General features: G+C 45.6%; 1 protein-coding gene across 1 annotated transcript in view; it reads right to left on the bottom strand.

Moving 5' to 3' along the window:
• Positions 1-21,339, bottom strand: part of LOC117481471 (myelin transcription factor 1-like) — a 45,381-nt gene extending 24,042 nt beyond the window's left edge. Inside the window, 13 exon segments of the mRNA XM_034129161.1 lie at positions 6,539-6,756; positions 8,248-8,285; positions 8,287-8,362; positions 8,812-8,902; positions 9,777-9,896; positions 10,375-10,737; positions 11,143-11,826; positions 18,356-18,558; positions 18,766-18,834; positions 18,915-18,957; positions 19,922-19,973; positions 20,278-20,356; positions 21,182-21,339. Of these exon segments, the coding sequence (XP_033985052.1) occupies positions 6,539-6,756; positions 8,248-8,285; positions 8,287-8,362; positions 8,812-8,902; positions 9,777-9,896; positions 10,375-10,737; positions 11,143-11,826; positions 18,356-18,558; positions 18,766-18,834; positions 18,915-18,957; positions 19,922-19,973 (1,957 nt within the window). The 5' untranslated portion in view covers positions 20,278-20,356; positions 21,182-21,339.
• Positions 21,340-22,676: the final 1,337 nt, after the last annotated feature.

Below are 22,676 nucleotides of genomic sequence, written 5' to 3'. Positions count from 1 at the left end.
TAACACAGGGGTATCTCCTCTCCTTTAACACAGGGGTATCTCCTCTCCTTTAACACAGGGGTATCTCCTCTCCTTTAACACAGGGGTATCTCCTCTTGCCCTTTAACCAGGGTATCCCTCTCCTTTAACTCAGGGGTATCTCCTCTCCTTTAACACAGGGGTATCTCCTCTCCTTTAACACAGGGGTATCTCCTCTCCTTTAACTCAGGGGTATCTCCTCTCCTTTCAACTCAGGGTATCTTCCTCCTCTCCTTTAACACAGGGGTATCTCCTCTTGCCCTTTAACACAGGGGTATCTCCTCTCCTTAACACCAGGGGTATCTCCTCTCCTTTAACTCAGGGTATCTCCTCTCCTTTAACACAGGGGTATCTCCTCTTGCCCTTTAACTCAGGGGTATCTCCTCTCCTTTAACTCGGGGTATCTCCTCTCCTTTAACTCAGGGGTATCTCCTCTCCTTTAACACAGGGGTATCTCCTCTCCTTTAACACAGGGGTATCTCCTCTCCTTTAACTCAGGGGTATCTCCTCTCCTTTAACACAGGGGTATCTCCTCTTGCCCTTAACACAGGGGTATCTCCTCTTGCCTTGCCCTTTAACTCAGGGGTATCTCCTCTCCTTTACTCAGGGGTATCTCCTCTCCTTTAACACAGGGGTATCTCCTCTCCTTTAACACGGGGCTCCTCTCTTTAACCAGGGTATCTCCTCTTGCCCTTTAACACATGGGGTATCTCCTCTTCCCTTTAACACGGGGTATCTCCTCTCCTTTAACTCAGGGGTATCTCCTCTTGCCCTTTAACTCAGGGGTATCTCCTCTTGCCCTTTAACACAGGGGTATCTCCTCTTGCCCTTTAACACAGGGGTATCTCCTCTCCTTTACACAGGGGTATCTCCTCTCCTTTAACACAGGGGTATCTCCTCTTGCCCTTTAACACAGGGGTATCTCCTCTCCTTTAACACAGGGGTATCTCCTCTCTTTTAACACAGGGGTATCTCCTCTTGCCCTTTAACACAGGGGTATCTCCTCTCCTTTAACACAGGGGTATCTCCTCTCTTTTAACACAGGGGTATCTCCTCTTGCCCTTTAACACAGGGGTATCTCCTCTCCTTTAACACACAGGGGTATCTCCTCTCCTTTAACACAGGGTATCTCCTCTTGCCCTTTAACACAGGGGTATCTCTCTCTCCTTTAACACAGGGGTATCTCCTCTCCTTTAACACACAGGGGTATCTCTCTTGCCCTTTAACACAGGGGTATCTCCTCTCCTTTAACACAGGGGTATCTCCTCTCCTTTAACACAGGGTATCTCCTCTTGCCCTTTAACACGGTTATCTCCTTCTCCTCTTCCCTTTAACTCAGGGGTATCTCCTCCCCTTTAACACAGGGGTATCTCCTCTTTCCCTTTAACTCAGGGGTATCTCCTCTCCTTTAAACACAGGGTATCTCCTCTCTTTAAACTCAGGGTATCTCCTCTTGCCCTTTCAACACAGGGGTATCTCCTCTCCTTTAACACAGGGGTATCTCCTCTCCTTTAACACAGGGGTATCTCCTCTCCTTTAACACAGGGGTATCTCCTCTTGCCTTTTAACTCAGGGGTATTCTCCCTTTAACACAGGGGTATCTCCTCTTGCCCTTTAACAAAACAGGGTATCTCCTCTCCTTTAACACAGTGGGTATCTCCTCTCCTTTAACACAGGGGTATCTCCTCTCCTTTAACACAGGGGTATCTCCTCTCCTTTAACACAGCGGAATCTCCCTCCTTTAACAAGGGGTATCTCCTCTCCTTTAACTCAGGGGTATCTCCTCTCCTTTAACTCAGGGGTATCTCCTCTCCTTTAACACAGGGGTATCTCCTCTCCTTTAACACAGGGGTATCTCCTCTCCTTTAACACAGGGGTATCTCCTCTCCTTTAACACAGGGGTATCTCCTCTCCTTTAACTCAGGGGTATCTCCTCTCCTTTAACTCAGGGTATCTCCTCTTGCCCTTTAACTCAGGGGTATCTCCTCTTGCCCTTTAACTCAGGGGTATCTCCTCTCCTTTAACTCAGGGGTATCTCCTCTCCTTTAACACAGGGGTATCTCCTCTCCTTTAACACAGGGTATCTCCTCTTGCCTTTAACTCAGGGGTATCTCCTCTCCTTTAACACAGGGGTATCTCCTCTTGCCCTTTAACTCAGGGGTATCTCCTCTCCTTTAACACAGGGGTATCTCCTCTTGCCCTTTAACACAGGGGTATCTCCTCTTGCCCTTTAACTCAGGGGTATCTCCTCTCCTTTAACTCAGGGTATCTCCTCTTGCCCTTTAACACAGGGGTATCTCCTCTTGCCCTTTAACACAGGGGTATCTCCTCTCCTTTAACACAGGGGTATCTCCTCTCCTTTAACACAGGGGTATCTCCTCTTGCCCTTTAACACAGGGGTATCTCCTCTCCTTAACACAGGGGTATCTCCTCTCTTTAACACAGGGGTATCTCCTCTCCCTTTAAACCAGGGTATCTCCTCTTGCCCTTTAACACAGGGGTATCTCCTCTCCTTTAACACAGGGGTATCTCCTCTTCCTTTAACACAGGGGTATCTCCTCTCCTTTAACACAGGGGTATCTCCTCTCCTTTAACTCAGGGGTATCTCCTCTTCTTTAACTCAGGGGTATCTCCTCTCCTTTAACACAGGGGTATCTCCTCTTGCCTTTAAACCAGGGGTATCTCCTCTCCCTTTAACACAGGGGTATCTTCCTCTCCTTTAACACAGGGGTATCTCCTCTCCTTTAACCAGGGGTATCTCCTCTTGCCTTTAACACAGGGGTATCTCCTCTCCTTTAAACCAGGGGTATCTCCTCTCCTTTTAACTCCAGGGGTATTCCTCTCCTTTACACAGGGTATCTCTCTTGCCCTCCAGGGGTATCTCCTCTTTAACACAGGGGATCTCCTCTCCCTTTAACTCAGGGGTATCTCCTCTCCTTTAACTCAGGGGTATCTCCTCTCCTTTACTCAGGGGTATCTCCTCTCCTTTAACACAGGGGTATCTCCTCTCCTTTAACACAGGGGTATCTCCTCTCCTTTAACAGGGGTATCTCCTCTCCTTTAACTCAGGGGTATCTCCTCTCCTTTAACTCAGGGGTATCTCCTCTCCTTTAACTCAGGGGTATCTCCTCTCCTTTAACTCAGGGGTATCTCCTCTCCTTTAACTCAGGGGTATCTCCTCTTGCCCTTTAACACAGGGGTATCTCCTCTCCTTTAACACAGGGGTATCTCCTCTCCTTTAACACAGGGGTATCTCCTCTCCTTTAACACAGGGGTATCTCCTCTTGCCCTTTAACTCAGGGGTATCTCCTCTCCTTTAACACAGGGGTATCTCCTCTCCTTTAACACAGGGGTATCTCCTTTCTTTAACACAGGGGTATCTCTCTCCTTTAACAGGGGTATCTCCTCTCCTTTAACACAGGGGTATCTCCTCTCCTTTAACACAGGGGTATCTCCTCTCCTTTAACACAGGGGTATCTCCTCTCCTTTAACACAGGGGTATCTCCTCTTGCCCTTTAACACAGGGGTATCTCCTCTCCTTTAACACAGGGGTATCTCCTCTCCTTTAACACAGGGGTATCTCCTCTGCCTTTAACACAGGGGTATCTCCTCTCCTTTAACACAGGGGTATCTCCTCTCCTTTAACACAGGGGTATCTCCTCTCCTTTAACAGGGGTATCTCCTCTCCTTTAACACAGGGGTATCTCCTCTCCTTTAACACAGGGGTATCTCCTCTCCTTTACACAGGGGTATCTCCTCTCCTTTAACACAGGGGTATCTCCTCTTGCCCTTTAACTCAGGGGTATCTCCTCTCCTTTAACTCAGGGGTATCTCCTCTCCTTTAACACAGGGGTATCTCCTCTCCTTTAACACAGGGGTATCTCCTCTCCTTTAACTCAGGGGTATCTCCTCTCCTTTAACTCAGGGGTATCTCCTCTCCTTAACACAGGGGTATCTCCTCTTGCCCTTTAACTCAGGGGTATCTCCTCTCCTTTAACACAGGGGTATCTCCTCTCCTTTAACACAGGGGTATCTCCTCTTGCCCTTTAACTCAGGGGTATCTCCTCTCCTTTAACACAGGGGTATCTCCTCTCCTTTAACTCAGGGGTATCTCCTCTCCTTTAACTCAGGGGTATCTCCTCTCCTTTAACACAGGGGTATCTCCTCTCCTTTAACTCAGGGGTATCTCCTCTCCTTTAACACAGGGGTATCTCCTCTCCTTTAACACAGGGGTATCTCCTCTCCTTTAACACAGGGGTATCTCCTCTCCTTTAACACAGGGGTATCTCCTCTCCTTTAACAGGGGTATCTCCTCTCCTTTAACACAGGGGTATCTCCTCTCCTTTAACACAGGGGTATCTCCTCTTGCCCTTTAACACAGGGGTATCTCCTCTCCTTTAACTCAGGGGTATCTCCTCTCCTTTAACACAGGGGTATCTCCTCTTCTTTAACTCAGGGGTATCTCCTCTCCTTTAACACAGGGGTATCTCCTCTCCTTTAACTCAGGGGTATCTCCTCTTGCCCTTTAACACAGGGGTATCTCCTCTCCTTTAACACAGGGGTATCTCCTCTCCTTTAACTCAGGGGTATCTCCTCTCCTTTAACTCAGGGGTATCTCCTCTCCTTTAACTCAGGGGTATCTCCTCTCCTTTAACTCAGGGGTATCTCCTCTTTTAACTCAGGGGTATCTCCTCTTTTAACTCAGGGGTCTCCTCTCCTTTAACACAGGGGTATCTCCTCTCCTTTAACACAGGGGTATCTCCTCTAGTTTAACTCAGGGGTATCTCCTCTCCTTTAACTCAGGGGTATCTCCTCTAGTTTAACTCAGGGGTATCTCCTCTAGTTTAACTCAGGGGTATCTCCTCTAGTTTAACTCAGGGGTATCTCCTCTCCTTTAACACAGGGGTATCTCCTCTAGTTTAACACAGGGGTATCTCCTCTAGTTTAACTCAGGGGTATCTCCTCTAGTTTAACACAGGGGTATCTCCTCTAGTTTAACACAGGGGTATCTCCTCTTGCCCTTTAACACAGGGGTATCTCCTCTCCTTTAACACAGGGTATCTCCTCTTGCCCTTTAACTCAGGGGTATCTCCTCTCCTTTAACACAGGGGTATCTCCTCTCCTTTAACACAGGGGTATCTCCTCTCCTTTAACACAGGGGTATCTCCTCTCCTTTAACACAGGGGTATCTCCTCTTGCCCTTTAACACAGGGGTATCTCCTCTCCTTTAACACAGGGGTATCTCCTCTTGCCCTTTAACACAGGGGTATCTCCTCTCCTTTAACACAGGGGTATCTCCTCTCCTTTAACTCAGGGGTATCTCCTCTCCTTTAACTCAGGGGTATCTCCTCTCCTTTAACTCAGGGGTATCTCCTCTCCTTTAACACAGGGGTATCTCCTCTCCTTTAACTCAGGGGTATCTCCTCTCCTTTAACTCAGGGGTATCTCCTCTCCTTTAACACAGGGGTATCTCCTCTCCTTTAACACAGGGGTATCTCCTCTCCTTTAACTCAGGGGTATCTCCTCTCCTTTAACTCAGGGGTATCTCCTCTCCTTTAACACAGGGGTATCTCCTCTCCTTTAACACAGGGGTATCTCCTCTCCTTTAACTCAGGGGTATCTCCTCTTGCCCTTTAGGTATCTCTTGTATCCTCTCACTTTAGAAGTCGTAGCTGCTACATTGTGTTACCATGTCATAAATACTTGTGTATGCTGCTCTTGCTCTTTTGCACTTTTTGCACATCATGTATTTTGTTTTTACAATGTTTGTAAATGTAATCTTCTTAAATGTTTTATGTGAGGGACTGCGGATGGAAACGAGCTCAAAGCTAAATCTGGCACTGTTACGCTTGATACATTTGAATGTTTGAAGTGTTCATTACTGAGCATTGTCCCTGCTAAATAAACAATTCCATCAATAAATGTACCAGGAATGCACATAAATGGCCAATTCCTGCTTTCTAATTAAAATAATCACTCATTTGTTCTCTCCGAGGTATTGCGGACATTCTATAATGTTTAAGGTCCAATACACATATGTTTAGTTAGACATTGTGCGAAAGTGTTTTCATCTGGGTTATGATTGTGGACTCTACGCTCGGAGACGGTGATCCAAACAAGGCCATGATCTGATTCAAACAACAAGCGGAAGAAGAGGTGGAAAGACGCTAAATGTCTGATCTGTTCATTTGCTCACACAGCTGATTCATTTCTAAAGCTTGATTTAAACATTTTGAGTATCAAAATATTGTATCAAATCAAAACAATAGGCAGGAACATCATTATCAGATTATTTAATTCTCAAATATGAATAATGGTATTGACTAAAGCGATTCAGTATGTGTTTGGTTCTAATAGAGATGAACTTAAATGTGATTTGAAAAAGTGACAAAATGAATGATCCTCAGAGAGCAACTCTAACCTGTTCCTCCAGTTACCCTTCATTTTGGATTTGATCACATGACACAGGTCAGAATCACATATAGTAGGTGAGCATGGGGGGGGAGTGGGCGGGTCTTACATTTGAAGGCTTTGGGTGATGTTTCAGTGCTGCCGGGGGTCTTTGGAATGAGCATACGTTTCCCAAACACCTGGACATCAAAGCTTGCATAGTCAAAGGACACCTTGGAGTACTTCTCCAGCTCCTTGGCCAGGTTGGCGCGGGGGGTGGTCGTCACGGCGCCCGGCCCGTAGCTGCCGTACTGAGGGATCTCCAGCTGCTTCACGAAGCACATGGGCCTGGGGGGAGACGCACCGTTAGACCCCTCCCCTGCACCGCAGTCACATGTGAGCATCACCAACGAAAAGTTAAAGGTCCCATGTCATGGCCATTTCTACTGATCATGATTCCATTGTTGAGGTCTACTAGAATAGATTTACATTGTTCAATGTTCCAAACTCACATTGGTTTCTCATACAGCATCTCTGTATAGTATGTGTATTCACTCTCTGTCCTACACGCCTTGTTGGAGCTCCTGCCCCCCCCTCCCTGTGAGCCCAGTGTGCTCTGATTGGTCAGCTCGCCCACTCTGTTCTGATGAGTCCACCACCGTTACAGCGGAACATCAGTGATTATGTGTTACAATGGCGTTAGCAACCAGAAAATGACACCAGTAATGACAAACAGATGAGAATGCTGCGTGGGGTCTGGGTGCCGTGTTGGCGGGACGTTGCGGGGCTCGCTGCTGGAGCGGACAGTGTGAGCTGGCTTGCTGCGGGGGATCTGCGAGACAGCAAGACACAGCGAAACCCAGCCTGAACCCAGCCCGAGCACACACACACACCTGCAGCCTGGCTGTGAGTCTGCGTGTGTGCTCAGAACGAGCCCAGGCCGAGCCCCGCCGCATCTCGCCGTCTCAGGCTGAGTTCAGGCTGAGTTCAGGCTGAGTTCAGGCTGAGTTCAGGCTGAGTTCAGGCTGAGTTCAGGCTGAGAAATCCGCGGAGCTGCAGCTGAGAAAAGATTGAGTGTGTGTGTGTGAGGAAGTCTCGCCGTCTCGCATCGAGACGTTACGTCACTATACCCAATACGTCACTGTACTTACTACACTATAAGAAGAAAACAATGGAAAAAGAAAATGTCCAACGAGGCGTTCTGGGGCAGCATAGACAGGTCTTTTCTGTGTTAGAGTTTTACTCCCTACAGGGTGCACTTTGAGGGTTTGTGACTCTGCAGACCGTTTACATGCAGAAAAACCTTCATAACACAAGGGGACGGGTAATAACCGGAAAAGCATGACATGGGACCTTTAAAGTATCAATACTACATTGTAAAGGTCCTGCATTCAGAATATAACTTAAGTAAAAGTACAAAAGCATCAGCAACAAAATATAGTATCAAAAGTAAAAGTACTCCTTATGTGTAATGGCCCATTTCAGAATTGTATATATATTGAGTTACTGTTATGAATATTGATGTGTTTTAATCACAGCTGGTAAATGTGGAGCTAATTTGAATAACTTTATATACTGCTGCTGGATATCTTAAACTATTAATATATGTCAAAGTTTATTAGCCAATATTTTAAACCTAAGAGATAACTAGTTACTAAAAGCTGTCAAATAAATGTAGTGGGGTAAAAAGTACCATATTTGCTTCTGAGATGTAGTGGAGTATAAGTATAAATGAGCATAAACTGAGAATACTCAGCTAAAGTACAAGTATCTCCTAATTGTACTTAAGAAGAGTACTTGAGTCAATGTACTTAGTTACTCCCCGCCCTGCCGGCTCACCTGAGCACCCGGTCGGAGTTACACGGCGCCTCCCCCCCCCGCCGCCTGCAGCACCACCTGCTTGTCCTGACCTTTGTTCAGCTTGGAGGCTGCTGCGATGGGACAGCCTGACAGACTGCAGGGGACACATGTCCAAATGTCCATTTAACAGAAGAAAACTCATATGATTAGTCAGACAGGAGATTGAAATATTGATAAGACTTGTATAGCAAGTGTAAGTATGTGTTAGTAGTATTAGATCAGATTGGCTTCACTAAAAGGTTTGTGTGCAAATGTATGTATTTTTTATTCCAAGACCAGTAATATACTCTGCCAAGCCACGTGCTATATAGAACGCTGATGTTCACATGACATTATGCACTTCTGAAATAGGAAATGTAAGAATCCTCAAAATACATGTTCACAAGTCCCTTTGTTAGACACAGAGACATACAGTATTACATATGTTCATGTGTGTGTGTGTGTGTGCGTGTGTGTGGGTGTGTGTGTGTGTGTGTGTGTGTGTGTGTGTGTGTGTGTGTGTGTGTGTGTGTGTGTGTGTGTGTGTGTGTGTGTGTTATTAACCTGCGGTGTGTGTTGCGGTTGCTGTTGACATGGCCCTGGCCTGTGCAGCCCGGAGTGGGACACTTGAGGATGTTCTCATGCATGGCCAGGACTACAGACACACACACACACATCAGGTCAGTCAAGCTTCCACATCACAAGCAGTACTCATACACACAAGTGGTAATAAAGGTAGTAGTATTAGTGTGTTCTATATAGTATAGCAACTACAAGAACTACTGATATTAATACTGGCAGTATTGATAACTCTAATGTGTTACTTAATAATAAACAGTGGTGTAAAGCAATCAGGTACATTTACTCAAGTACTGTACTTAACAACCATTTTGAGATGCTTGTACTTTACTTGAGTATTTCTATGTTATGCTACTCTGTACTTCTACTCCACTACATGTATTTAATACCTTTAGTTACTTTACAGATGTGGATGAATGATGTGAAATATAATCAAGTGTTGAATCAGACTTTAGTTCCACCTGGAGTAAATCCACAAGCTACCCTGCAGTATACAAAGTCATTCAAACTAGCTGCACCTTTACCAGCTTTGAGAACACTTTAATGATCAATCATTATAAAACATATCATATATATTATTCTGAAATGGACCAATCTGCACAATGAATACTTTTACTGTCGCTACTTTCACTATATTTTGATGCTAATACTTTTCTACTTTTACTTCAGTAACAATTTGAATGCAGGACTTGTACTGTAACAGAGTATTCCTACTCTCTGGTACTTCTACTTTTACTCAAGTACAAGATCTGAGTACTTCCACCAACTCTGATTATAAAAGTAAAAAAAGAGTTATGTTGGCTACTTTAGTTTGTATCATTACTGCCAGCATTAGCCTTCACTTGGGTAGCTGTTGAAATAGAAACAGAACAGGTGGATGTTAATCAGAGCGCTGCAGGAGAGACAGAATATGAATGAGAGTCAGATGGCTCTGATGGAAGGGGACTCACTCTCTGGAGGGATCCGGTCTTTGTGAGGACACCCAGACAGGCTGCGGTGGTGAGGGTACAGCCCGGTCACATGACCTGTCCCATCACACCCCGGGGTCGGACACTTCACCTCCTTCTTGTCTGCATAGAGGATGGTGTGATTTAGATGGATCATGAACGAAAGCACACAGTAATGAATACAAGGGGTTCTGACCAATAGGAAATACTACCAGGCCCAGAATCACTAATATTGGTATTAAAACCGACACATCAAACTTTTAAAGTGGTTAATTTACAATGTTTAATCATTAAAAATGTGTTTTATCCACTAAAATATATTTAAATCTTTATTTACCCTATTTTACTGAGCTATGTTCATTGTATTTTCAAAATATTGGTAAGAAATGCCAATTTGAAATGAATACCATTATTAAACTGTACAAGAACTTGGAGCCAGCGATCTGAAGACAGAAAGCTTGCCCTTCATCACTGGGCCATTTGATGGAGCCACTGGATTGGCTGGATGCAACGGCTCCTAAAGGGCTCCTGGGACTCTGACTGAGTATTAAGCTCTAACACCTCGTACAGATACTCCCTACAGTAGTGACAGTAAGAATACCTTTGCTGTAGTGGGGGGTGCGGCGGGGGAGGGCCGAGGCCTCGGGGCTGTGGCTGGAGCCGCTGTAGGGCTGGTAGTCTGGAGAGCCCGGCTCCTGCCCCCCCTTCACCTCCTTCAGGGCGATGGCCTGCTCCAGCAGACCCAGGTTCCCCCGGGTCATGTCCCAGTTCTCAGAGTCGTCTGTGATCCCTGAGCCCTCCGACACACCATCCTGCTCTTCACCTTCCTCCTCCTCTTCCTCCTCCTCATCTTCCTCCTCCTCCTCCTCCTCCTCCTCCTCATCATCCTCTTCATCGTCTTCCTCAGAGCGGACTTCTATAACCACTGTGGTGGGAGAGGCTTTGCTGGAGTCTCGGTCCTCCTCTTCCTCTTCCAGCAGCTCTCCTGCACCCAGCCTCTCCTCCTCTTCCTCTTCCAGCAGCTCTCCTGCACCCAGCCTCTCCTCCTCTTCCTCTTCCAGCAGCTCTCCTGCAGCCTGCCTCTCCTCCTCTTCCTCTTCCAGCAGCTCTCCTGCACCCAGCCTCTCCTCCTCTTCCTCTTCCAGCAGCTCTCCTGCACCCAGCCTCTCCTCCTCTTCCTCTTCCAGCAGCTCTCCTGCAGCCTGCCTCTCCTCCTCTTCCTCTTCCAGCAGCTCTCCTGCACCCAGCCTCTCCTCCTCTTCCTCTTCCAGCAGCTCTCCTGCACCCAGCCTCTCCTCCTCTTCCTCTTCCAGCAGCTCTCCTGCAGCCTGCCTCTCCTCCTCTTCCTCTTCCAGCAGCTCTCCTGTACCCAGCCTCTCCTCCTCTTCCTCTTCCAGCAGTTCTCCTGCAGCCAGCCTCTCCTCCTCTTCCTCTTCCTCCCTCTCGTATTCGTCTTCCTCCTCTTCCTCAGTCATAGGGGTGCTGACCTTTTCTCCCCTGACTGCCATCCCAGCTTCAGACCCCTGACTGATCGTACTCAAAGTGTAAGGAGTATCGACAACTTGGTGGACGTCCCTCTCCTCCTCCTCCTCCTCTTCCTCCTCTTCCTCCTCTTCCTCCCTCTTCCTCTGCTCCACTGTTGATTCTTTGGCGTGATGGTTGTAATCTCCACTGGAGTACTGGTGATCGGAGATTTCCTGACTGATCACATGTCTTTCTCTCACCGTCTCTTCCACAATGTTCTGTTGCTGATCTTCCTCTTCCTCCTCTTCCTCCTCTTCCTTTGTCTCTGTAGGCTCACTAATCTCTTCTGCAGGTTGCTCTAATGACTGGTCATTTGTCACCAGCTTACCTTCCTCCTCCTCCTCTTCCTCTGCCTCTACCTCTACCTCCTTTGTCTGTGTTTCCTCCTGCTGAGGGTCCTCAGTGACTTGCTTCACCTCCTCACTGGTTGTCTCCCTCCCAGCTTCCTCCTGAGTGTGTGAGCTGAAGCTGCTGTTGTCCCCAGCGCTGGGAGGACAGTCTGCAGTGTGTGTGTCCTCTGCTGTGTCTGCTGTGGATTCAAAGAGAGATGAAGGTGAGTGTATTCTTCCTCATCTGCATGGTATCATTGTAATACTGTGCTGCATGGGGTCATCTACACTCTGACCTCACACTCTGTCCACTGTTACACATATTTATTTTACACAATGTCATAATGTATATAGTACACACACACAAAGGTACATATTCATGTACCTTTGTTATTCATGTTTTATTATCTTTGCTTTGAAATGAGTGTTTTTAAATGCCATGTTATAATATGTCTCTTAATGCTCTTAATGCCTCGTGTTGAAAGGGGCTGTAGAAAGAAACTTACACTAAGTGTATATGTTTCTGTCTCATTTGTAGATTAGTATATCAAATAGTAGTCTATTGTATTCTGTATATTTTATATTGTGTAGATAGTCTTCTGGATATATATTTTTTTACAGACAATATATATATTTTGTGTTAATTTTTTATTTATACATTTGTTTACATTGTCTGTCTGTCTTTGTGTGTGTGTGTTTGTCTGTGTGTCTGTGTGTCTGTCTGTCTGTCTGTCTGTCTGTGTGTCTGTGTGTCTGTGTGTCTGTGTGTCTGTCTGTGTGTCTGTCTGTCTGTCTGTCTGTCTGTGTGTGTGTCTGTGTGTCTGTCTGTGTGTCTGTCTGTCTGTCTGTCTGTGTGTGTGTCTGTGTGTCTGTCTGTGTCTGTCTGTGTCTGTCTGTGTCTGTCTGTGTCTGTCTGTCTGTGTCTGTCTGTCTGTCTGTCTGTGTGTCTGTGTGTATGTCTGTGTGTGTCTGTCTGTCTGTCCCTCTGTGTGTCTGTCTGTGTGTCCCTCTGTGTGCCTGTGTCTGTCTGTCTGTCTCTGTCTGTCTGTCTGTGTGTCTGTGTGTCTGTCTGTGTGTGTCTGTCTGTCTGTCCCTCTGTGTGTCTGTCTGTCTGTCCCTCTGTGTGTCTGTCTGTGTGTCTGTCTGTGTGTCTGTCTGTGTCTGTCCCTCTGTGTGTCTGTCTGTCTGTCCCTCTGTGTGTCTGTCTGTCTGTCCCTCTGTGTGTCTGTCTGTGTGTGTGTCTGTGTATCTGTGTGTCTGTCTGTGTGTCTGTGTGTCTGTCTGTCTGTGTGTCTGTGTGTCTGTCTGTCTGTCCCTCTGTGTGTCTGTCTGTCTGTCCCTCTGTGTGTCTGTCTGTGTGTCTGTCTGTGTGTCTGTCTGTGTCTGTCCCTCTGTGTGTCTGTCTGTCTGTCCCTCTGTGTGTCTGTCTGTGTGTGTGTCTGTGTGTCTGTGTGTCTGTCTGTGTGTCTGTGTGTCTGTGTGTCTGTGTGTCTGTCTGTCTGTCTGTCCCTCTGTGTGTCTGTCTGTGTGTGTCTGTCTGTCTGTCTGTGTCTGTCTGTCCCTCTGTGTGTCTGTCTGTCTGTCTGTCTGTCTGTCCCTCTGTGTGTCTGTCTGTGTCCCTCTGTGTGTCTGTCTGTGTGTCTGTCTGTCTGTGTGTGTGTGTGTGTCTGTCTGTCTGTGTCTGTCTATCTGTCTGTGTGTGTCTGTGTCTGTCTGTCTGTGTCTGTCTGTCCCTCTGTGTGTCTCTCTGTCCCTGTCTGTCTGTCTGTCTATCTGTCTGTCTGTCTGTCTGTCTGTCTGTGTGTCTGTCTGTCTGTCTGAAACCATTTTCTTTCCAGATGTTCCTTTAAAGGGGACCTATCATGCAAAATGCACCACAATGAAACACGTCCTGAATAATGTCATGCAAAGCTGCCTGCCTGCCTGCCTGCCTTCCTTTGATTCTCTCTGAACTGCCTGATCTTTTTAATGTTTAATGTCAACCATTTGTGCAGATAGCATGAAGTAGAAAAGATCGCCGAAGCTAATGTAGCGTTAGCATTAGCATTTCTCTCCCGGGCTTAAATGGTGTATTATAGAATGATCACACCGGTGACAGTACTCTTCAAAGGTTTCACGAAATATGACTACTACTCTTACTGTTTAACATTTTGGGTTACTTAAAGGGGACCTATCATGCAAAATGCACTTTTGTACATCTTTTATACATGAATATGTGTCCCCGGTGTTCCAGGGAACTCACCAAGTGTCAGAAAACACAACCCTCTCTATTTTCCTCCATACCCAAATCTCTAAAAAAGAGGCTGCAACGGATCTGATAAAAACTGATCCAGATTTGAACACTGTCCTGACGTCAGGACGGTGGCGCTACGGCTATTGGGCCAACTCCACCAATCAGGAGGAGACAGCCACGGCCATTGCCGTTCGAAAGCACTGGAGACGCTGTAGTACATATGCCAGGCCTGTAAGTGGCGCTGTAGTCTGCCACAAAAGCAGTGAAGAAGACTTGGTTACCATGGTTACCCTTCTGTTTATTCTCCGCTGTGGCTTTCTTTCTCCCTCCCCGAGGCAAGCGTTTGCTCCCGCTGCAATGCAATCCCTCCCCGTCGAGGCAAGCACTGTAATTCTCTCCGGTTAGTCCACCAGCAGATGACAAACACCCACCTCTCCGCCTCTTCCAAGGAACGAGGGGACCGTGCGGCAGAGTTTCAGTTTCAGTTTGTTTCGCCGGTCAAGATGTCCGTTAAAGTTTAAATCTTCCGGACAAAATTAGAAAAGTGCCGGTCAAAGGTCTGTTATTTATTGAGCTTTAAAACAAATGAATAACGACTCTATATAATAAAACACGGAGGACGGAGATCTCTTTTTCTCCCCCTCTTCTGACAGCCCAGCAGCTGATCAGAGCACGTCTCCCCTCTCCTGCAGGGGGGCGTGGTCAGCAGAATCAGACCCGTAGACAGCAAACAGCACATAGAGCGAAATGAGGCATGGCTAAAATGCATGATCTGTTTGGTATTTTGAAAACAGAAACGTATAAATATACCTTATATAGGTATGGCCCTACAATATATCATTTAAATATAGCATGATAGGTGTCCTTTAATATTTACATTGATGATACAAAGTTGTAATTCTTAAAGTTTTCATTTGACACAGTGTAAACAGTGGTTTAAGTAACAAAGTAGATTTACTCAAGTACTGTTCTTAAAGCTCCCATGTCATGCTTTTCCGGTTATTACCCGTCCCCTTGTGTGTTATGAAGGTTTTTATGCATGTAAACGGTGTGCAGAGTCAAAACCCTCAAAGTACACCCTGTAGCGAGTAAAACTCTAACACAGAAAATACCTCCCCAAAACGCCTCGTTGGAGATACGTCACTGCCCATTTGAGTCTTCCATTTAGTTCCGGGTACGGCCTGATGTCATGCGGTACCCGGAAGGAAATGGGCCAATCCCGAAGAGCTATGGCCACACCCAGCGGCGCTGGCCGCACCCTCTGCCAGCCTAACATTTACTGTTGGAAGCTCTGGTTCAGTTCACAATCGATCCAGTCATGCCAATGCCAAGGACCTGTTTCCTGAAATGTGAGGAGAAATCTGAGCTGTTTGTCCTACCGACGGAAGAACCACAACGAAGTCAGTGGTTGAAATTTATTTTTAACACTGTTCCTCCAGAGGTTCGAAGAACCGGCATTTCACAGACGAAAGCTTCCAAAACATTGCCCAGTTTGAGGCCGGATATGCACAGCTTGTTTGGACCGTTTGGAGCAGGGGAAGATTCGGGTACACAACCTGTAAGTTTGCATTGTTATTTGTGTATTTATCAAACAAGGTATCTACCACGACTGTTTAAATGTGTAAACATGTTTCGGACTGCTAAGCCAGTGCTAACTGTGCTAACTAAGTTGCTAGTGTTTCCATATATCAACTCCAATATTAGCAGATCGCCTTACATACATGTTCCTCATAGCTGGATAATGTCTGAATTCACACACGAAATAGTCATAGACCGTATACTCCTGGTGATTTACCGTTCGGTCAGTCGCGAAACGTAATTACATTATAGCTGGCGTAGCGTGTATGCTACCGATCTAACCGACGGAGCTAGACCTTAGTTTGGTCGGAAAAACATTTTTGTTATGCTACGTTGCTAGCGTTTAAATATATCAACTACAATGTCAGCAGATGGCCTTACATGTTTGTCATGGCAGGAGAATGTCTGCAGTCACACACACGGAATACTCATACAGTATACTCCGGGTGATTTACCGTACATTGTGACAGTACATGTACATACTGCATGTATAGCTAACGAGGCTAGCTGTATGCTAGCGCAAAACAATGTATTCATGCAAGTTACAATGTATGACCGAACGTAGCAGAATACCCGTATAATATTGCAATTATAAACACGTTATTGCTAGCCTAATATGAACCACTAGCTTTTGTTCATAGTAGTTTTATTACACTCCATTATAGTTGCCGTTCCTCCAAGCTAACGTTCATATCGTGTTAGCTACCAAGGTAAACAAAGCTAGGTTAGCTCTCTTTGCCCGCTCACAGACCCCCAACGGACGGCCTAGAGACCTCCAAGAGGTGTCCCTGAAATGGGGACTCTGTTTATTTCACACTTCCAGCAGAGACAACAGGGAAATCCCCTCTCTTTGCCCGCTCACAGACCCCCAAAGGACGGTACATTACAGTTGGCTTTCCTCCGACGCTGATAGCATGTATAGCTAACGAGGCTAGCTATACATGCTAGCGGGAAACATTGTATGACCGAACGTAGCAGACTACCCGTAGAATAATGCAATTATAAACACGTTATTGCTAGCCTAATATGAACCACTAACTTTTGTTCATAGTAGTTTTATTACACTCCATTATAGTTGCCGTTCCTCCAAGCTAACGTTCATATCGTGTTAGCTACCAAGGTAAACAAAGCTAGGTTAGCATATTAGCAGGCAAGCTGTTCATTAGATAGATCCACACTCCTACCACAACTACTACTAACGAATCTAAAACAACTACGTTTCTCTAATATTTTGTGATTTGCATTTTATTTCGTCCAGCCAGATCCTGCCGGACAATACATGACTGGACGACCACACTGAGGCATCGTCTCAAAAAGCCCCGGCTGCTATAAGCAAGATGCCGACAACGGGGAGTAATTGACGATATACCGTATATATGTATATTTACGTTCATTTTGTACATTTCTAAAAATAAAGTTTAATGGAAATACTTAGTAGGCCTATCCTTTCTTCCCTGAATTATTTGCTCCTATAACATATCATTCATATATAGCAAACCATGATTTGATTTCTCATCAAACAGTAGTAGTTTATAACGGGTAAAAATAACTTACTCTTTGTTATGACCGGCTCGTAGGCCACAACGGAAAGACAAGGAGACATACACGAGTTTACAAAACCACGGCACATTTATTGTGGTAAATGCAGAGATAGGTGGTCAGGGGAGAGGATTGCTGTGCTGCTTGGAGGGAGAGAGGGGCTGCCGTTTGACTCCGGGCAGCTGGCTAGCACCTCGGCTCCGGCCAGGTGTCCGTGATCGCGCCGATTAGCCTCTTCAGCTCCACCCCATCGTAAGACAAAGGCCCTGGGGCCGTCACACTCTTCTATAACAACAGTTGTAGCTACAGTTCGGTTAGTTGGCGTATAAAATATACGGCTGTACCGACGCCATGATAAGACTGATGTTCGGCTGAGAGCAGCCGTTTAGACATGGGCGCAGCCTCTCTGGTGGTTGACTAATCAGAACAGAGTGGCCGAGCTGACCAATCGGAGCACACTAGGCTCACAGGGAGGGGGGGGCAAGAGCTCCAACGAGTCGTTTAGTGGAGAGAGTGAATACTGCTGAATACACATACTTTACAGAGATGCTGTATGCGAAACCAATGTGAGTTTGGAAAAATGCACAGTATAAATCTATTTTAGTATACCTCAACAATGTAATTATGATCAGTGGAAATGGCCATGACATGGGCCCTTTAAGTACAATTTTGAGGTACTTGTACTTTAATTGAGTATTTTCATTAATACTACTTAGTACTTCTACTCCACTACAATTCAGAGGTAAATGGTGTACTTTACTCCACGACATGTATTTAATCCCTTTAGTTACTTTACAGATGTGGATGAATGATGTGAAATATAATCAAGTGTTAAATCAGACTTTAGTTCCACCTGGAGTAAATTCACAAGCTACCCTGCAGCATACAAAGTCATTCAAACTAGCTGCACCTTTACCAGCTTTGAGAACACTTTAACGATCAATCATTATAAAACATATCATATATATTATTCTGAAATGGACCAATCTGCACAATGACTACTTTTACTGTCGCTACTTTAACTATATTTTGATGAGAATACTTTTCTACTATTACTTCAGTAACAATTTGAATGAAGGACTTCCTACTTGTACTGAAGTACAAGATCTGAGTACTTTTACTTGTACTGAAGTACAAGATCTGAGTACTTTTACTTTTACTGAAGTACAAGATCTGAGTACTTTTACTTTTACTGAAGTACAAGATCTGAGTACTTCTGCCACCTCTAGAACCTATACTGTATACCCTATATACAATGACAGGATGCAGCGATGGGGCCCTTGTGAAGTCGTTGGTGCAGATGCAGACACAGCCAACTGCAGCCCCACTGCTGTCATGGTTACATGTTTCATGGTGATCTCTTGTTTGCTTTCACTCACTTTGAGTTGACTCTGGCCTGTCAGTTTTGTCGTCCTGCTTCTCTTTGAGGTCTTCTTCCTCCTCCTCTTCCTCCTCTTTCTGCGCCTCCTCCTCTTCTGCTGGGTCACTTTCTGTGGCGGGCTGGTTCCTCCTCTTGGGAGCAGACTGGTTCTCCTCAGCCTCCTCCAGCTTCCTTTTCTTTACAAGCGGGCATCCCAGTATGCTGAGGAGAGCAGGATGGCATGTAACTCAATGCTAACGCTGAACGTGCTTTCATCATCCAAATCAACAGCTTCTCCTTGTTCAGGCCTTTAAGGTGAACACTGTACATGCTTTTTGTGATCAATGACTTTTCATGCTTTTTTCTTCTAGCTCTAGTGTCTAACTAGCTGTGTGCAGAAGCTGTGATGGAGCACGGAATGAACCCTACCTCCTATGTCGAGAGTATCTTTCACTGACGTGGCCTTTGCCATCACATCCAGGGGTAGGACAGCTGCTGCTGACACACAGCAAACACACACGTCATACAGGAAACATTTCATATCATGATATTCTTCTGTTACAGTGTAACATACTAACCTTAACTCCTGCTTCATCTCTTGGCTCACGAGTTCTGACGACACTGAGAGCAGAGCAGCCGGAGTCAGAGAGAGCAGAAACAGTCGTATGAAAGCTAAAAGACTGAGAAGGTGATGATGCTTTTATTTTGTTAAATGGACTGTATTTATACAGCGCTATTCCAGTCTTTACGAGCCCTCAAAGCACTCTTCATGCAGTGGTGTAAAGTAACTAAGTACATTTACTCAAATACACTACTTAAGATACTGGTACTTTAACTAAGTATTTTAATTTTGTGCTACTTTTTACTTCTACTCCTCTTCAACTCAAAGGTAAATGGTGTACTTTTCCTCCACCACATGTATTTAATACCTTTAGTTACTTTACAGATGTGGATGAATGATGTGAAATATAATCAAGTGTTAAATCAGACTTTAGTTCCACCTGGAGTAAATTCACAAGCTACCCTGCAGTATACAAAGTCATTCAAACTAGCTGCACCTTTACCAGCTTTGAGAACACTTTCATGATCAATCATTATAAAACATATCATATATATTATTCTGAAATGGACCAATCTGCAGAATCACTACTTTTACTGTCGCTACTTTCACTATATTTTGATGATAATACTTTTATACTTTTACTTGAGGAACATTTTGAATGCAGGACTTTTACTGAAACAGAGTATTCCTACACTCTGGTACTTCTACTCAAGTACAACATCTGAGTACTTCTACTTTTACTTAAGTACACGATCAAATTACTTTTCCTCCTCTGTCTACATGAACAAGTTAGCATTCACACACAGGCAGAGGAAGTTCATTTGACACACAGCAAACCTGAGGCAACACTGCAGCTCCCTAACCTGGTAAACATCAGTATCACTTTACATCCAGTGTGTGTGTGTGTGTGTGTGTGTGTGTGTGTGTGTGTGTGTGTGTGTGTGTGTGTGTGTGTGTGTGTGTGTGTGTGTGTGTGTGTGTGTGTGTGTGTGTGTGTGTGCGTGTGTGCGTGCACATACTGACCCCGACTGCCTTTGGAGCGGGTCCGTGTTCGTGTCTCTGTGTCCTGGCTCATCTGAATAACAGAGAGACAGCAAGATTCAATCAGGAAATGCAGACAGACAGACAGAGGGACGGACAGACAGACGGACAGACAGGCAGACAGAGGCACAAGGCAGACAGACGGACAGACAGACAGAGGGACAGACAGACAGACACACAGACACACACACACACACACACACACACACACACACACACACACACACACACACACACACACACACACACACACACACACACACACACACACACACACACACACACACACACACACACACACACACACACACACACACACACACACACACACACAGTACTTTGATGCTGGGGCTCTTCTCTGGTTGATTGGCTCTCCCCTGGTCTGCTGGCTCAGTTTTTGACCTATGAACTCATTTCCTGTTGGATGAAACACACAAGAAAACGAACCCTTTACTGTGAGCAGCTGTTTTTTCCACACGTTTGTATCAAATGACCGATTCACTGGGGGACTAAACACTGCCATGAAGCACTGCAGCAGCATATACATAATAAGTGATGATGACGATTCTGAAATACACTGTATTTGTTTTTTACAGTTAAGGCTCTTATCAGGTGTTCAGTATGGTAAAACATAACTTCAGCATTCAAACTGATAATAAACTAGAATTTTCGTTAAAACATTTAAAACAAGCAGTTAATTTACAGACATAACTTCGAAATCAGTGCTTGAGGATTCCTCTACGATTATGAAAGAGAATATGTGATGGCTGGCAGTGTGACAGCAGCTCGCTGGTTATGGTGCTCACTTTAAATGGCTACTGTATGATCATACAGTTCACATACAAAACATTATGCGCAGATCCTGCAGAGCCTGTGGTGCGGTGACAGCAGCGGTGTAGGCCTCACACACCGACACACACCAACACACACCGACACACACCAACACACACCGACACACAAAGGCCTCAGCACTCCGCGAACTACACACAAACACAATCCACTGCATCGACACCGGGCTGCTTTTGTATGTGCCGGAAATAAACGACCGTAATAATCGGTTTCTAAAGCCTGACCGCACCGTGTTAATTCGTCTCCATTAAAGGAGAGCCGTCAGAAAGCGTCCGACAGCCGCACCGCGTCCTCCCTGCTCGGTGTGGAATCCACCGTAGGCCTGCAGACAAGGCCCGGAAAATACCGACAAATAAGTGCTCCACGGTCTTTGTCAGAGACATAAAGCCTTACCGTGCGATCACACTGATGTTCCCCTCCCCCTCCTCCCACATCTCCGCAGACTGTCCTGCTCTACAGGGAGAGAAGCCGCGCAGATCCAGCACAGCACATCTGAAGAGGGAACAAAACAGAGCCGCTGCAGCTGATCAGCACCGCGGACAGAGTCAGCCCAGTGTTCAGCACCATGGACAGAAGCCCGCTGCACTGCCCCCTGCAGGAGCCCCGACGAGCTGCAGCCCTGCCTCCCGCTGCCCTGCCTCCCGCTGCCCTGCCTCCCGCTGCCCTGCCTCCCGCTGCCCTGCCTCCCGCTCCCCGGGGCGGAGGAGACGGGTTACTGAATATTTCAACAGCCGTCTTCCTCAAGTCAATAAAACACCCAGAAGGAAACACCAAGTTTAACAAGCAGTCAAAGTACTGATAGTGCTGGAGGTGACTTTATCATTTTTAAACAGGAACCACCTAGCAGCAGGCTATTGGCATTTTCGTCAGCCAGTCACAGCACCGTCCAATGCTGCCCTCAGATCAGCCAATCAGAACGCAGAGCTTTGTACTGTGTCCCAGATCAACCAATAAGAACAAGAGACAGTTGACCACAATTCAATTAAAAAGCTTTGCAAAAGAGGTACAAAAGAAAACATCCAAAAAGTTCACTTTATGGTTGTAATCCAGTTGTAATCCAGTCCTCCCCACATGTCATTGTCAATGCAGGTGAAATTTACCAGTGAGCCATACCAACTCTGAAACAAATTCAGAATGCATCTTCTGCCTTCAACCTCCCTACATTCTTGCACATTCCCCCCCTCCTCTCTCTATCAACCAGTAGCTGTCCAAATCGCTATACATCCAGGACCTGGTTAAACCATAAACTCCAGCATGTGCACTTTGCTCTGCGTCGGTCAAACGGCTCGCTACTCCTTCACTGTTAGTTGGAACCAGGTAACCCTCAACAAAAACAAAGCTGTCAGGTGAACTAAGAGTGCACATGACTGCTCTAAAGCCAGTGCCTTGGGCCAGAAAAAGTCAGGAAGAAACACATCCCATGAAATTGAAATGAACGTTGGAAAGGGTAATGATTTGAACCTAGGACCCATGAGTTGACATCATAACTGATACGTCACTATGCTGCAGTAGCAGCAGTAGCTTTGCTGGTAGCAGGCTATATTATATAGACCATAGCAATGGTTGCACTGTTATGGTTGCAGTAAAATAAAGTAGCAGCACCTGAGTGACTGATCTCATCAACTGCAGTACAATATGTATAATTTCACTGGGATGGATCACGGCATTTGTGTTGAGATGAAATATGTTATTATGTTATGTTATGTTTTGTCATTGTATGACATTTTATGTTTTGTTTTTTCATCATATCATGTTATGTGATGCCATGTCAAGTAAGGTCATTGTCATGTCATGATTCAATGTTATTTCATGATGTAATGTAATGTAATTTGCATGTGATGTTATATTATTTCACGTTATTTAATGTGATGTTATGTTATGTCATGTC

Source organism: Trematomus bernacchii, unplaced genomic scaffold (assembly GCF_902827165.1).
Source record: "Trematomus bernacchii unplaced genomic scaffold, fTreBer1.1, whole genome shotgun sequence".
Taxonomy (NCBI): Eukaryota; Metazoa; Chordata; class Actinopteri; order Perciformes; family Nototheniidae; genus Trematomus; species Trematomus bernacchii.
Note: the sequence above shows the minus strand (reverse complement) of the source record. Positions and strands in the feature narration are given on the sequence as shown.